At 43.8% G+C, this 15022-nt stretch overlaps 1 protein-coding gene across 1 annotated transcript; it reads left to right on the top strand.

Annotated features, from left to right (window-relative positions):
• The first annotated feature begins 317 nt into the window (after positions 1–317).
• Positions 318–9626, top strand: LOC125942954 (ATP-dependent RNA helicase DHX30-like). The gene is made up of 5 exons (XM_049661235.1): positions 318–365; positions 1465–1527; positions 3937–4162; positions 7146–7450; positions 9381–9626. The coding sequence occupies exons 1-5, from the start codon at positions 318–320 to the stop codon at positions 9624–9626; spliced, it is 888 nt and encodes a 295-aa protein (XP_049517192.1).
• Positions 9627–15022: the final 5396 nt, after the last annotated feature.

The raw sequence follows: 15022 nt of genomic DNA, 5'->3' as shown, positions 1-15022 counted from the left end.
GGCAGCGCACACCCCACTTCAGTGTAACCACAATGATGAAACGGCCTTCAACATGCGGGCGGATTTCGGAAGCCGCGCGGAAGCTCACGCATGGTCACGCGTTTTCAAGGCACGCCTCTATGGAGGAGGCGTACAGCATAAGTAGCATAGCGCGGGGCGTGCACCGGTGTGATATCGGATCCAACGATCGCGTCACTCTCATTTTTGCGTAATTCCGCGTGCATCACCACGTGCATTACGCCTGTTTGAACCACTGATCAGCACGATAGGTAGGTCAGTGGTTTCAACGATTTGGAACGACCTCCTGTCTATCCACCATGGGAACAACGGCCGCTCAAGCGTTCCTGTCAACGCAGCCCAAAATGGTGAGAGCGCTGCACCATGCGCTGCTGCCACGCAATGTTGCAAAGAATCAGCGAGTACTACACCGTTATCAGGAGATCACGGTTTGGCGGCGCTTCGTTTACGCGTTGCCGATTGCTGATAAGGGTCCGTGGTAATCTAGTAATTTCCACAGGAAAACCTGTGCCTTATCATGCAACGTCGAATCTCAGAGGCACGTGACCCTGCGCCAGCCCCTTACTCATCGCATTTCTTGTCAAGCGATAAGCTCGGACTGGGGTTGCCGCTGCAAAAGAGTCCACCCTTGCTTTCCGCGAACCCATGCTCCTTGCTACTGTGAGGCTGGTTTTATAGCAATGCGTATACATCCAGCGGCTGAGCGTGCTTTACAGGCGAAATTTCGCCAGCGGCACAAAATGACCACAAAATTTTGCGCAAAATCAAACACATATTATTAGCTAAGAGAGAAATAAACGCTAAGAACCATTATTTCTCCCGCACAACCAGGAATATATTCGAGTTGTTTTTATTGCCTAGTTCTCGAAATAAATACGAATATTAAACATATAATCAACGGCAAATCAATTCTGCAGAATTCGCCGAGGTACAGGAAGGTTCATAAAAGGAAAAGTTGTAGCTTCATGCTGCATACGGATGGATGATAAATTTTTCGTTTCATATAATAGATTACATTCGAAATTTTAGAGCATTCGCACACTCCTACTTATAAGGTTCATGTCCCTTCTTGCAGAACTCAAATACATTCTCTCTGTCATATCATACCTCGGACTTCACTGAAGTGAAACGACCTTTTTGTAACCATTGTTTCTATCAGTGATAGTTTCTTGTTTCGTGATGCGTTGGTCAACATTCAGACTAGAGTGCCGTTTCACTGTGATTGTTTACTTGTTCTTTCTGGTTTGGTACCTAATGTGTTCCTGTCAAAGTATTGTGTATTTTAACATTTGCTCCTGAAATTTTTTCTGTAATTTATGTCAAATGCCCTGTAAACCTTTCTCCTCTTTAAGTTATATTGAAAGGCTCTGAATGTGTTATAGGTATAAATGGATTGCTGAAGAAATTTTATAGCGGTGTATTGCGTGCTTTTTTTTCATCCGCCAGGTGATTCTGATGAGTGCGACAATCAACACTGAGAAGTTTTCGGAGTGCTTCGACGACGCGCCTGTAAGCCTGCTGCTAGAAGCGCTAGCTAATTTAATTGCTGCTCGGAGGGCTTAAGATGGGAGTTTTCCTTGAACCTGGTCTCGCCAAGTGAAACTGCTGCGAAGAAAGGGAAGAGACAGCTAGCGCATTTTGTCAATGATCGTCGCTTGACCAGAGAGATACAATGGGAGGAGTAGGGGCCAGTGGTGGGCGCCCATCGCGGCGACGGTGCCGAGATTAGGCAGAGGCGCAGCTCATGACATGCCATTATACCTGACACGTGGTGAGGTGAGTAGAGCCGGCTGGCACTGAGCAAACGTGGAAGGTGCGTACCGAAGCCAATGGCACCCGAGAGTACACAAAGCGACCTAAAGAAGGGGGAATATCGGTGATTCGTCACGTACATCGCGTGCAGGCGACCTGACAGCAAAAGCTTCGATGTCCGTGAGGGTCGCTGGCCCCTGATGTGCGAGTGCCGGTCGGGCAATGGGCACAGAGAGCGTGAATGCAGTGTGCATTCTTCACCACGAGCACATTTTGCACGGTAACCGCCTTTGACAACCCGTTTCGGAGACCGTGGCCAATTGACCATTGTAAAGAGCTTCTCTGAGCAAGCATTTACTGAATAGGGGTACGTGAGCCCAAAGTGTCGGTCGCCAGGTTTCATTGACGTATGCCCGCAGCGACTGCGCGATCAGTTTTTCTAGTAAGTGCGAGCGGGGAAGGGGTCAGACCAAAGGTCAAGCACTTTGGCTTGCAGGTGCTGCCTGCTTGTTAGGATTTCATTGAGCCCATTGTGCTGGGCGCTGTGGCGTTGCGCGGGAGCACGCATGCTATGCATCTGTCACCCCCCCCCCCCTTTCTTGGAACGTGGTTATTTGTATGTTGTTTTGAGGGATAGGGAGAAAGATACCGTAAAAGGTGGTAGAGGAAAGGGCGCTTGGAAGAAGCGCAATACTGGAAGCGCCGGCGAACAAGACTATCCTAGCACAGGATTCGTGATTGGTGCGTCGGCGGACCACTCACAGCCACTCGGTGGCAATTGGGTGGTAAATGCTTGGGGCGGGGCACCGAAGGGTTGAAAACGTGGCCCCGTTGCCCCGTCCAAGCGTTCTGGACAAACTTCGGTGCTATGCACCATCGACTATGTCGATATAGGGTCGCCCTATGTGTACCAGTTCCGTATTGTATGTGTTTTGTATTTGTATTTGTAAATTCTTGTAAATAGTTGTGAATATAAGTGTTTTTTTTCAATCGTCATCGGAGTCTATTTCAACTCAGCGAACCCGTCGCCGCTATTCGTAGTGGCAGAACTCCTCACTCGCGTACATCGTCTCTGGCGGTGCGTCTCGGACGCCAGAGTAGAGGAGTGGGACCAAGAAGAACCTGCACTTTACTGCGCCTGTCATCATGATTCGGGGCAAGGCACACCCAGTCACTCAGTTCTTTGTGGACGACCTCGTTTTAGAAAAAGTTGTGACCGCAGAAGTGTTTCGAAAGGTAACGGCACAAACGGCTGTCTAGAAGTTCTGGCTGTGTGAAACGCTTCCGATTACTGGGTCTGTTCTCAACTGCCGCGCCATGCACAACTTCATCCGGTTGCCGCCTTCCATGTCTGCTATGCATAGCTTCAGTCCCTAGAATAACTAAAATAGTGTCATTGCCCCTTCTTCCCCTTTTCCCTCTGTGTGATGATAATAACGATTTCTAAGGGCATTCCCTTTAAATTAGGGTCGCAACAGTCACCCAGCCTGTTTGAGCTAGTTAGATGTTCGCATATCATAATCTAGCACCCTGCCTATCTATGACTCGTACAACTGTGCCTATTTGGTAGCATGTGGGCTGATCGCACCCGCTCAAAAGCCCTGATCATCTTGTTCAAGGTCACAAATTAAGATGTTGTCACTGACAACATCTTAAACGAGAGGGAGATAAATACTTCAGCTCACAGGTGCTGTGTGAGCCCACAACAAAGTGGCAACGACCAGCTGAGCAAGTGGCCTCGAGCGGTAATGGACAGAAAGAAGGGGAAAGAAAAGCGGGGGAGTGCGGCCTGGCGCAGCATCTGGCTCAGCTAGCACGCCGCCACCGTTTGAAAAGCGATTGCAAGTGACGCTGCCCCATTGCCTTTTCCCTGGTATTTACGAAGTTGGGATTTAGAGATATCCGGAGTTTGCCGGAAGAACTTTTTCAAGATAAGGGGTGAAAAAAAAACATGAAATGACATCACTGCTGGAAAAAAATTTCCACTTGACAGATATTTCGAAATATCAGAGTGCGACTTAATGAGGATCACGTATTCGTTACATGCTGATATTAGTGATGAGCCTTCCTATGTTTACTTTGTCATAGCTTACAACTCGTTATATCTGTGTTTGTTATATCGAAGTTGGACTGCAATTGTCACAGCTCTCAATTTGTCCTCTGCAGTGTGGTTCTGACGCGGTCCGGATTGTTCCCGACGTTTTCATGCACATCGTGGAGATGAAGCGTTCCGAAGCGATTTTCTGTTTCCTGCCCGGGTGGAACGAAATCAACAAAGTGCGAGCAGAGCTTTCCGAGCGAGCTCCAGCGAAGTCTGACGACTGGATTCTGCCGCTGCACTCGCGTCTCCGATACCAGGAAGAGCAAAAGATCTTTGAAAATCCTCCAGCAGGTTGGTTTGTTTATTGGTCGGACAGATTATTGGTTGGCGGTACAAATCGATTTGCCTATTTACTTGATTTTATACAGTTTAATATTCACAGCAAATTCGACATCGCTTTTTTGAAGCTTCCCAGGGCCGATGGCATTAAACATTTATCAAATACTACATGTTTTTACTGCAATGTGCCTGACTTTGTATAGATATGTTTATTTTGCTTTATCTGTTCTTTATTGTTTGTACTGAACGCTCCCTAAACATCAGCGCCAGATATATACTACCACTCTGCGCTCATCCCTCATTGAAAAACCGCTGGCTTGTCAAATTTTGCAGAGTGGTAGTGCTTTGCAGCCAGTTTAGTTTAATACAGTAGATTTCAGGTAATTGCACTCCCGTAAATAATTTTTTTGGTTAACTCAATCCAGACTGAAGTCTCAGCCAGCATCCATACTAAGCCGGCATCCAGCTATGGACCGAAAGTTTTGGTATTTTGATCCTAAAATTGGCTCTCACTTCATGATTCAAACTTGGCTGGTCAGCATCCACACACCTGACCCCAATGATGACGTTAGTAATGAATCCAATAGTGCAGTGTCTGTTCTGGCCACACTTTGGGCACAGTGATTGCGTCAGACAAATGCCATCTCCGGTCAAAAACGCCTATTTTTGGCCTCCCCCAAGAAGATATTCAGGCGAAAACGATTGCTCACAATGATTTATTACAGCATTTACTCGATTTAATCGCACACCTTTTTGTCCAAGAAAATTCGGCCTAAGGTTCCCGGTATAGCGCAATCCGATATAAAACCAAGACCAAAACCGAGTTCATAGCATTCGCAAGAGCCTACCGTCAGACCCAGCCTAGCCAGCGTCATCACCATTGCAATCACAAGATGGCGACATCTAATGGCAACAGAACAATTTATCACATAACATGACGATGACGACGGGCTTCATTCAGTATGATTACGTGAGCACATTCAAAAGATAACCTATTTTACATGTCGATCTATCAGCTACAAGTTGCGTCACATGTTCTAGGCATTTGAAAAATCGCATGCGTTGCAGGATGAGCTATTAAAGTGGTTAGTCTTCGTTGTGGGCCACCATCCCATTTGCGATTTTTGTGGAGTCGTTTGATAGATTCGGAATATCAGACGCACTATGAACCGAACGGAGAGCGCGTAGAAGTTCTTCATACACAGTCTTAAGGTGCTCCGAGAGTAACGACGATAGACTTCGCCATAAACAGAGACATGCTATATTTTTGTTGCTAAAATATTCGGTGCACATTCGATTTCTACTTTACATAAGAGCTGTCATTTTTATGTTAGCTTTCTGCTTTGAATCCATAAAATGTGGATGTGCGTTCGATTCAGGGACATGTTAAAATCAGACCAATACTGCCACGTGAATCAGCGGTGGGTTTGAAAGTTTTTTCTGCCTCTTTAAGGTATGTCGCCAAGCAAAACGATGTAAAGGTGAGCTCGTGGAAGCTAAAGAGGGACTCACCTATGAGCGTCGTGAATTTTAGCCTTTCACAACCTTCCATTGATGTATATTAAATGTTTCGAAAACTTTTATTCTTGTTCTTCTCGAAATCTTTTTTTCAGTTGTTTTTGTTGCGCAAGAGCTCGTAACTTTTGAATAAACTAATATTGTTCAGTGAAACGTTTCATGCTTCTTTCCTAAACATAAGCTGTACAATGAACTTGAAAGCCATGAATAACTTTTGAGGTTATAGGATTTCAATTGAAATGCAACCACCTGAAACGACACAATTTTGTTTCTGCTTTAACACACTTAATACTGATGACAGCACAAATATCAGGGTTCATTGCACAGCCTACATATAAACCTACATTGCAGCCAATGTAGGTTTATATTGCATACATCTTTTCATGCGGTAGTATCGGTACTTATGACTGCTGGGGTGACGGACATATTTCGGCTAATTTTTGTTATTAAATGGCAATTAGTTTTATTAGTTTAGGTTTTTTTACCTTAGACACTCGAAGGGTCTTTTTTAGCAGCCTTTCTGAAGGCAGACACAAAGCAATCAGTTTAGGGTGAAAATCTAAAAAGATTTCCAAAAAGGTAGCAACGTACCTTAACCCGACTCGCCGAATAATTGTTTCCTCAGGGTCGTATTAATAGAAGTCGACTGCATCATGTTAGCAGGCTTTACTTTTATGCGGTTTATAACCTTGGGACCTTCTGCATACGGTCAATCCCGGATATATTGAACTCAGATAAACGAAATTATTCTCTATATAGAATAGTTGTAAAATTACCTTTTAAATCCTTTGCACAAGTATAGCGATGTACTACGCGTACATTGAACTCCTGTTCACCGCCACACTCGATATATCGAACGCTGTGCCACGCCGTGCTCCTGCAAGTACATTTCTAATGGGGACGCGATCACTTTTTGCGTTGTCCGAAATATGTAATGCCGACAAAATTGAAATGCACTGTTTTGGCAGACGCTGTCAAAGAAGCGAATAATTTGATGGGTAATACATGCCATGGCGGAAAAATGAGCGGGCTGCTCTCAGTTTTGCTCGCTGCGCATATGGATGGCTGGTGCAAACTGGTGCTGTTCGTCATCGGCAGGAGCAGAGCGCCGCTCAACTTCGAAAACGCAAAAGGTCTCTCGGTTAGTTGTACATTCCGCAAGGAAGCGTAGCTGACATCTCTTTTGAGTGAATATATTGCGGACCCATTGTTATTTCCCTATGAATCACTCCTGCTCTTATCGCCAATAAAGAGTGATTGATTGTTTGATTGATTCGTTTCATACACAATAAATTCAAAGCGGACGTAGACGATGCCACTCAAAACGCAGATTCTACTGAAACGGAACAGCGTTGCCACGAGTCACAGCTACGGCAAAAACACGATGATTAGCATGCCTGCAAAGCTCTTTCACTGGCTGGAAACCAACTTAGAAACCCATCTTTCATCACATTTCCTGCACTCTTTCTGCCTGCAGATGTGCGCAAGGTGATCCTGTCCACCAACCTTGCTGAGACATCCGTCACTGTCGACGACGTGGTGTACGTTGTATGCACTGGTCTTCACCGAGATCAGCGCTTCAACCCATCCACGGGTGTAAGCCTGCTCGGTACGCTCCCCGCGTCGATGGCTAGTGTCCAGCAGCGAGCGGGTCGCGCAGGTCGTGTACGATCTGGAGAGTCATGCCACCTAATCACGGAAAATGAGTTCCTCTCCTGGGACCAGTTCAAGCGCCCCGAGATACAGACCACCGACCTAACAACGGTGGTCCTCGACCTTAAAGTAAGTGCAGCTTCACTCACTTCTTCGAAGTTAGAACAATTCATCATTAGTGCCACTGCTAGAATGCTATAGACAGGACGGTGAACATTACTAGAAAAATATAGGATGAGAAAGTGCACATGGGTGGCACAACTAGGCTTATATACAACATGTGATCAAAATTCACAGGGTCTGTTATTTTATTCCTAAGACGTCTTGAAGCCGAAAGCCCAAGTGCCGACGCATTAAAGATGGACGCATGACCTACACACCCCCTTAATTCGCTTAGTCAACCCTCTTAATGTGCTTGCTCATCCTCTTATTTCACTTACTCATCCTCTTAATTGGCATTTCCTTACTCATCCTTTTAATTCGATTAGTCTAGTTCACTTAGTCATCCTCTTAAAGTGTGCCATTGTGTCAAGAATGTGTCAAGTTGCTCTTACAATTTGCTGCTAGATTACATACTTCAAGTTGTGAGCGAACAAACATTTGCTTCGCTGTAACCGTTGTTGTAGCGGGCGCTCCAAGCAGATACCTTTTGCTACACTGCGAACCTTCTACGTAGGGCTTTCATAACCGTGATTTTATTCTTTATTTCCCTGTTTTTACTTTGCCTCTTTTCCTATTTTCCTCTTTCCTCCTTTACATGTTTTGCACCCACATGTTATTGTATGACACAGGCGCTCAAAAGTTTTTTCCTTAAGTCGTGCATTTACAATGCAGTTTGCTCGCGATGATCAAATTCAATTATTACTGAAAAAGAAACTTTTATTTTGTCCACCGTGTGTTCAGTGGTTTTTGAAAAAGTGCCCAATTCGAACCAGTACTTAGGTAACTAGAACGTTTTGGCATTCCTAGACAGAGCAACATCGGAAAGTTGGCTGTTTAGAGAACCTTTACAAGACACGAAAGAGCAACATTTGATTATTTGAATGTGGTGCATGTTGGCTACTGCTGCTATAAAATGGCACTGACAACCAGGTAACTTGTAGGTATCGCACTTTCTTTTTTTACTCCTCCGGTAGACCAGGTTGTATGGCTGTTTGTACATGACCTGGTGTGCATATCAATTCAAACACACAACTTTGTTTGGGATAATTTAAGGATGTGCTAATTTAGTAAAAAATTTGCATTTCCTGTGAGTTTGAATCAAATATAAGTAGGCTCGTATGCACTCCATGTTGAAGTGCGCTCCTTCGGTTGGAAAAAATCGCTGTTCACATTTCCCGCTTCGTAGAAGGAGCCCAGCCCTAAATGGGGAACATGATCAACACTTTGTTAGTTCTCCAAAACAATACATGAAAATCAGCAACTGTGCTTGGTGACAGCCTAAGAATTCTCTACTAGCTCCATTTATAAAACTGTTGCACTGGTGTTGTGTGCCTCTACGGTCCGAAGTGTAGTCCCACAGAGATGCCGACGTTGAAACAAGTTCGCCTCCACTTTGACATCCCAGAAATAAGAAGTCAGTTGGCTTGCACATCTGTACAAATTGTCTTGGAGTCTGGCTGACCTGTAGTTGCTGCTGCATCGTATTGTTTAGTTGTCACCCACTACAGTCAGGCACGGATGTAGCATTATTACGCCCAGAAATGGATATAACGAATGCTCTGATATACTGAAGTAAATTTAAAATGCTTATCGCTGATAACAGTATCAAGTTTCATTTGACGTTTTAACTTTGATCACCTGAAAGCAGTCAAGTTGTTCCGATGTCGTCGTATGATGGTGTTCAAAAGCTATTTTCTTTCAGAAATATTGCGTTCATGATGATTCTTTATATGTTTTAACGATGTCGGATTCAGTGATTCTGTATTTTCTTATGGCAAATATTGTATGCAACTAGAGCTGTTTTGTGTCGTATGCTGCTTCTTAAAAAGCTACCACGTTGCATACATTGCCAACTAGGCAGCATCACAGCTTTAAAGAAAATTGTTGCTTTCTTTAGACAATTGTAGCCAATGCATCACACCTGCCCGATGACGAAATCGAAGAGGAGGCATCTGGCAGTGACGTGGTGCCCGACAACGCCGGCGCCAAAAGAACTATTTACGACATCATGACAGGACGGCAGCTCACAGTGTCCAGCAAGTCCAACCTTCGGATAGACCGTGAGCTCATGGCGAAGGTTGAGAAGTCATGGAAGTACTACCAGCGTGCAAGACTACAGCTTCCAATATTTGCACGCAGGTGAGAAACCGGTAGCGCCACGCATATCCTGGGCCAACATGGAACCTAAAATTGTCTTCTTCCTGAAAGGACCTACTGCGACAAAGTTTTACATTAGCTAAATTTGTTGTAGATAAGCAGTACGGCTCAATCGAAATAAGATTGTCAAAGTTGTAAGGGCTAGCAGTTACCCAATTCTTCATCTAAATAACACCTTAGCTTGCAATGTGAGCATGCAGTGGCCAGAAACTAAGCTGCAGATTTCATAACCGTGCGCGCACGCTCATTTTGCTGTCGGGCCTGGACACCCAGACAGGCCCTGGTTCTCGACACTTCGGATTCTGCGCTATTTCTAGTGTGTGCTAATGGTAGCATTCCTTTTCACTTCTGGTATAAATTCTTGCTAGCTTTCTGTGACGCATCTTCCTAATGCTATTTCCTAGGTTATTTTATGTGGTCCAACATTTCATTGCAATGTCCCTGTAAAGCACTGTTGACGTGAAATTATCAAGTTGGTACTTTATTTGTACGTTAGATGAAGGTCTGGTCTTTTTAACTTGTGGAGAAAGTATTAGCAAGCGTCGTAACTGCCTAAATAATTTGCTGTAATACTTATTTGCGCGAATCTGTTCCACTTTCGGCACCTAAAAGGTGTAGGCATCATGACATTATGATACATTGGCTCGCTTCATTTCTTCAAAATTAAATTAGGTGCTTTCACGTGCCAAAACCACGATCTCATTATGAGGCACGCCGTAGTGGGGCCGCCATGGCCGGGATTCGATCTCCGTTTCTTCGAGCTGCAGCTTCATCATGATGTAATGATGTTTATGAAATAACCAGCTCTATTATAAAAAAATATCATGCTTTCAAAACTTAGCACATGCAGAGTGTCATCCTTTTATGTCTGAGAAGCTTATGGCGAAGATCTTACAATATCGAAAAATATTCGTGTGGTTGTATCGGTATATAGCAAATTATTTTATATAACAAAGTAAAACTGAAATATCATCCCTTCATGTGTGAGAGTTTCTATGAATGAATACAAGTCAGTACACTAAATATTACATATAATCAACACGGATACCATCCTATTTATGTACGTGAAGCCTATAGTAGAGTTGCTACAATCGAATATGTGTGTGAGTAGAGTTAAACTCATATAATGAATTATCGACATAATGAAGTAAATCTTAAAATGTGTCTTGTCCCTATCAGAGTTGGACGAATACATGCCTATAGCTTATACAGTTAAACCTCGATATAACAAATCGGTCCAATCAGCAATTTCTTTTCTTTATATTCAAATTCCATCTTTCATGCAAGTGATTACAGTAGCTGATGGATTCTTGCATGGAAGAGGCCGCAAAATGTTCCGAATTCTGGGGCAATCCGAAAAGGCCAGTGAATGACAGTGAATGTGACAGTGACAGTGAAGCCAGAAAAGGACAGTGAATGAAAAAAAGTTATTTTGCTTAATTTATTAGTTGGCGACAAAAAATAAATTTTCTTGCTGTGTCGATCATAGCACCACCTGAGCAGTACAAAGCGAAACCAGCCACGCTTTTGCGTCCACTCCACCCCCACGGCTGGTAGTGTCCCCCACAGTGGGACGACGCTATCACGAAAAGCGCTGGCAGCTAGAAGTGAATGCTTCGTCAGTGTCTTCTTGAAGTCCCTGAAACTTGACATTACGGAAGTTTCCATTTGTTGTGTCGGTATTACTTCGAGGCGGCACTGAAATTTCGTTATATCGAACTCGTGAATAAGCAAACTTCGTTATACTGTGGTTCTAAATGCATTGGTGTACCGCGGACAAGATGTTGGTATTTTGTGTATGTTGAATGAAGGTCCGAACTTTTTAAATTGTGCAAAAATATTGGCAAGCGTCATAACTGCCTAAATAATTTGCTGTAAAACTTGTGTGAATCGGTTCCGTTTTCGGTACGTAAAAGGTGTATGCATTATGACATACAGCCGACTTTCATTTAAGCGACCCTGACGTGACCGACAAAATTGACCTAATTATCCGACTGGTCGAATTAAACAAGATGCTGGAGAACACGAAAACGCTGGTTCAATTTGCAGTATTTGCCCCGAATCTAAAACGCCCACTAATCAAACGTGCACCCACTTTATATGTATACAAAGTAGAAAACTAACGTAGATCTTACATTAGATCTCCCAAACGCCGCAGAAATTTAACGTGCACTCGATTTTTTAAACTGGCAACCGGTTTCCTAAAGTGAGCTTCGTCTAACGGTTTTTGATGAAAGCTTTGCCGCATGACAGTCTTGTTATGCGGTAACGTGACCGAACGTCGAGAACGTTCCGTATCCATTTGTAGCGCGCAGGCAATTCTTGGCCCAACTTCCTATAAAAACAATAGGCACGCATTAGAATCAGGTAAATACCGTAATCAGCGATGGTGAAGTACCGTTATTGCTTTAAAATCTTCCTAGGCTGGGCAGAAAATAGGCGTTTTCTATGAGAGTTAATTGTGTGTTCAACGCACGCACTGTACCCTAAGCTCCGCTGAAACTGCCACTGACACTAAAGGGGTCGTTATTGTAGTTACCATAGGATTAAGGTGCATGCGTGCTTACTGGTGAAATTCGAATTATCTGGCAAATCCTAACTTTAGCATCGTAATATCGATCGTTTCGGCCCGTATTTATTGAGTCCAAGTACTTATTCGTACTCCGAATGCGTCACGGTAAGACAGGTACGTCGGAGGGTGCTTTTATTTCAACACAGAGGCTCTGTATGTTTCCTCAAATTCAATACCAAAGTTGAGACTAGCGGAGGGCGTTTTAGGCTGCGTTATAGGGTCCAATCCCTGGGTACTTTGACTTTACAGCAAAAGCTGGTAAGAGAATGTTGTGTATACATCTACAGGTACCAAAAGAGCAAACATCTGGTTGGAAATTTAAGAGAAAAGAAAAAAATGCCGCATCAAGTTTACAACTCTGTACTGAGTCATATACGAAAAACGACACATTTCTATAACCTGCCTATATTGGGTCGTATAATGGAGACAGTACACCGCTAACTTATCGTAAATACGACGGCGCAAAGGAAAGGAAAAGACCGTAGGCTTCTTAACGGTTTCACTTTTCTATGCACACCTGAAGTACGCAGTGATGGAAAGGACACAAAATAACTGCAGTCATAGAAGGGAGGGGATAGATGCTCTATAATTACATGGATACAGATAAAAGAGTATAAGAGGGCAAAGAAAAAATAACATAGGCACAGAACTACTATGAACTATTAAGAATACCCAATAAATGAAACTAGTATTCCAACTTAACAAGCTACAGAGAACCTTGTTCGTTCTCTATAGCGACTCAATATAGCGACTTTTTTCCTCGCGAGCCCGAAGACTTGCATGGCTTGCTTGAGTTCCGTCACTTGATTATATACAGATCAAGGATGGTCTTAGCGAAATAGTTCCACTTTGTAAAGGTCAAAATTCTAGGGTTTTATGTGGCAAAACAATGATATGATTATGAGGCAGCGCATGTGTGGGACTTTGAAATAATTTTTACTGCATGGGGTACATTAACGTGCTCCTAAATCGAAGTACACGATAGTTTTTCTCCTTTTATTGTTTTCGCCTTTTGAAAGTTGCGAGTTGTAGCCATTCTGTCCAAAGAGCTGTTAAAAAAGAGAAAATTGTCATTCTACTTGACTGTAGAATGAAGCTGCAAAGAAAACCGATACTGCATTTTTTAAGAAAGAACGCTCCGTAACTGAAAAATGTGTCCTGGCCATGGTATCGGACCCGGGACAAACACCTGTCCAGGACGGTTGCTCTGCTGTCTGTGCTAACCAGGAGGCTATGGCGTTTCTCGAGGTCGCGGTTTCGATCACGACTGCGGCAGCTGCATTTCCACGGGGGCGAAATAAAGGAACGCTCGTGTGCTTAGATTTAGGTGCCCAATAAAGAACCCCAGAGGGTCAAAATTAATCCGGAGTCCACCATTACGACATGCCTGACATTATGATTATGGTTTTAGCACGCGCATCTACATAATTCAATTAAATTGTTGAACTTAGGCCACGATACAATGGCCACGCATTGTGGCCACGCTGCTTATGCCATGTCTTAAGGCGAAATTTGCATAAAACGCGCACCCCGACTTTACTACTTCATTTTTTGAATTTTTGGTGCGGGTTATACTAGTAAAATCTGGTATCCTTCCTTCATGACATTCAATAACAGCAGTTGTGGTACTGTCAAGCAAAAGTGTTGTAGTAGATAATTTTGTTGACCAAAAAGTATAATTTCCTGTAAAATATTGGCGCTGCAATAAAATTACGTAATTTTTTCGTACCTCTCCTGGTTAAAACATTTCATTTAGAACCAATAGTTTTCTTATTCAACTCCTACTTGGTTTTCATTATTTCCATTTGTTTCTAAATTGTAAACTGGGTATTCGCACACTCCTAGTCGTAACCAATGACGCAGCATAGGAATATTGTAGTATGCAGTTTATTCTACCACAGAGCATACAGCAAAAGCTCGTTACTAGAAACACCACACTAACGAACTTTTCAGATTATCGAACTTTTTGGAAATCCCCTGCTCACTTCTTATAGTTTCAATGTAAAAATATTTCTGTACTACGAATTTCACAACTACCGTAATTTTCAGAATAAGCATCGTTATTCATTTTACGTGTCATGTTAACAACGCCTCAGTACTACGAACTATTATTCCAAAATGTGGGGAGTCTTTGATTACCGTGTATCCTTCACGGCAGCCGGAACAGTAGACAAGCAGACTACAAGGCGGACAAAGCGGACACCACCGCGCATGGATCCGGAAAACCTGAGACGGCGCGAGATTAAAAAAAAGAAACAGGACATTTTTTAACAGTCAAGCTGTATATGGCTAGGTTCTGGCGTATCGCCTCCGCGGACAAAACGACGCGTAGAAAAACAATTAGTAAAAAATGGGCCAATCCTGGTGATCGTGCAAAAGGGATCAGGCGCATGGCACTTACCCCTGTCATGTGGGGCCAAACCTGGTGATTGTTCAGGAAGGGTCCAAGATCATTGGCACATACCCCTCTGGGCTAGGGGGCCTGTAACGCACCCTTGACGTATCGTTGTCACACGTGGGACCCAAAGAGACAAAATGCGCTGGAGCGAGGAACGCTTCTGCCCAAACGCTAGTCCATGACGATGCGTGTCGAAATGTCAGTGATAAAACGTAATAGTCTACCAACCAATAGCTGTGCCTCATTCTCTCTTGACGTAGCCATTTCCCTTACGACGTCATCAGTTGCCCCTTGGACTCAGTATGGGTAAGACCCGTGTCACTCTCTCCGAAGATAAAGAGCGCGACTTCAAGGAGCGCTGTCGCGCTAGACAATGCGAATGGATGCGAAAGCGACGAGGAGCCAAACGCGC

Source organism: Dermacentor silvarum, chromosome 1 (genome assembly GCF_013339745.2).
Source record: "Dermacentor silvarum isolate Dsil-2018 chromosome 1, BIME_Dsil_1.4, whole genome shotgun sequence".
NCBI classification, from domain to species: Eukaryota; Metazoa; Arthropoda; class Arachnida; order Ixodida; family Ixodidae; genus Dermacentor; species Dermacentor silvarum.
The sequence above is the reverse complement of the archived record's forward strand: the minus strand, read 5'-3'. Positions and strand labels throughout refer to the sequence as shown.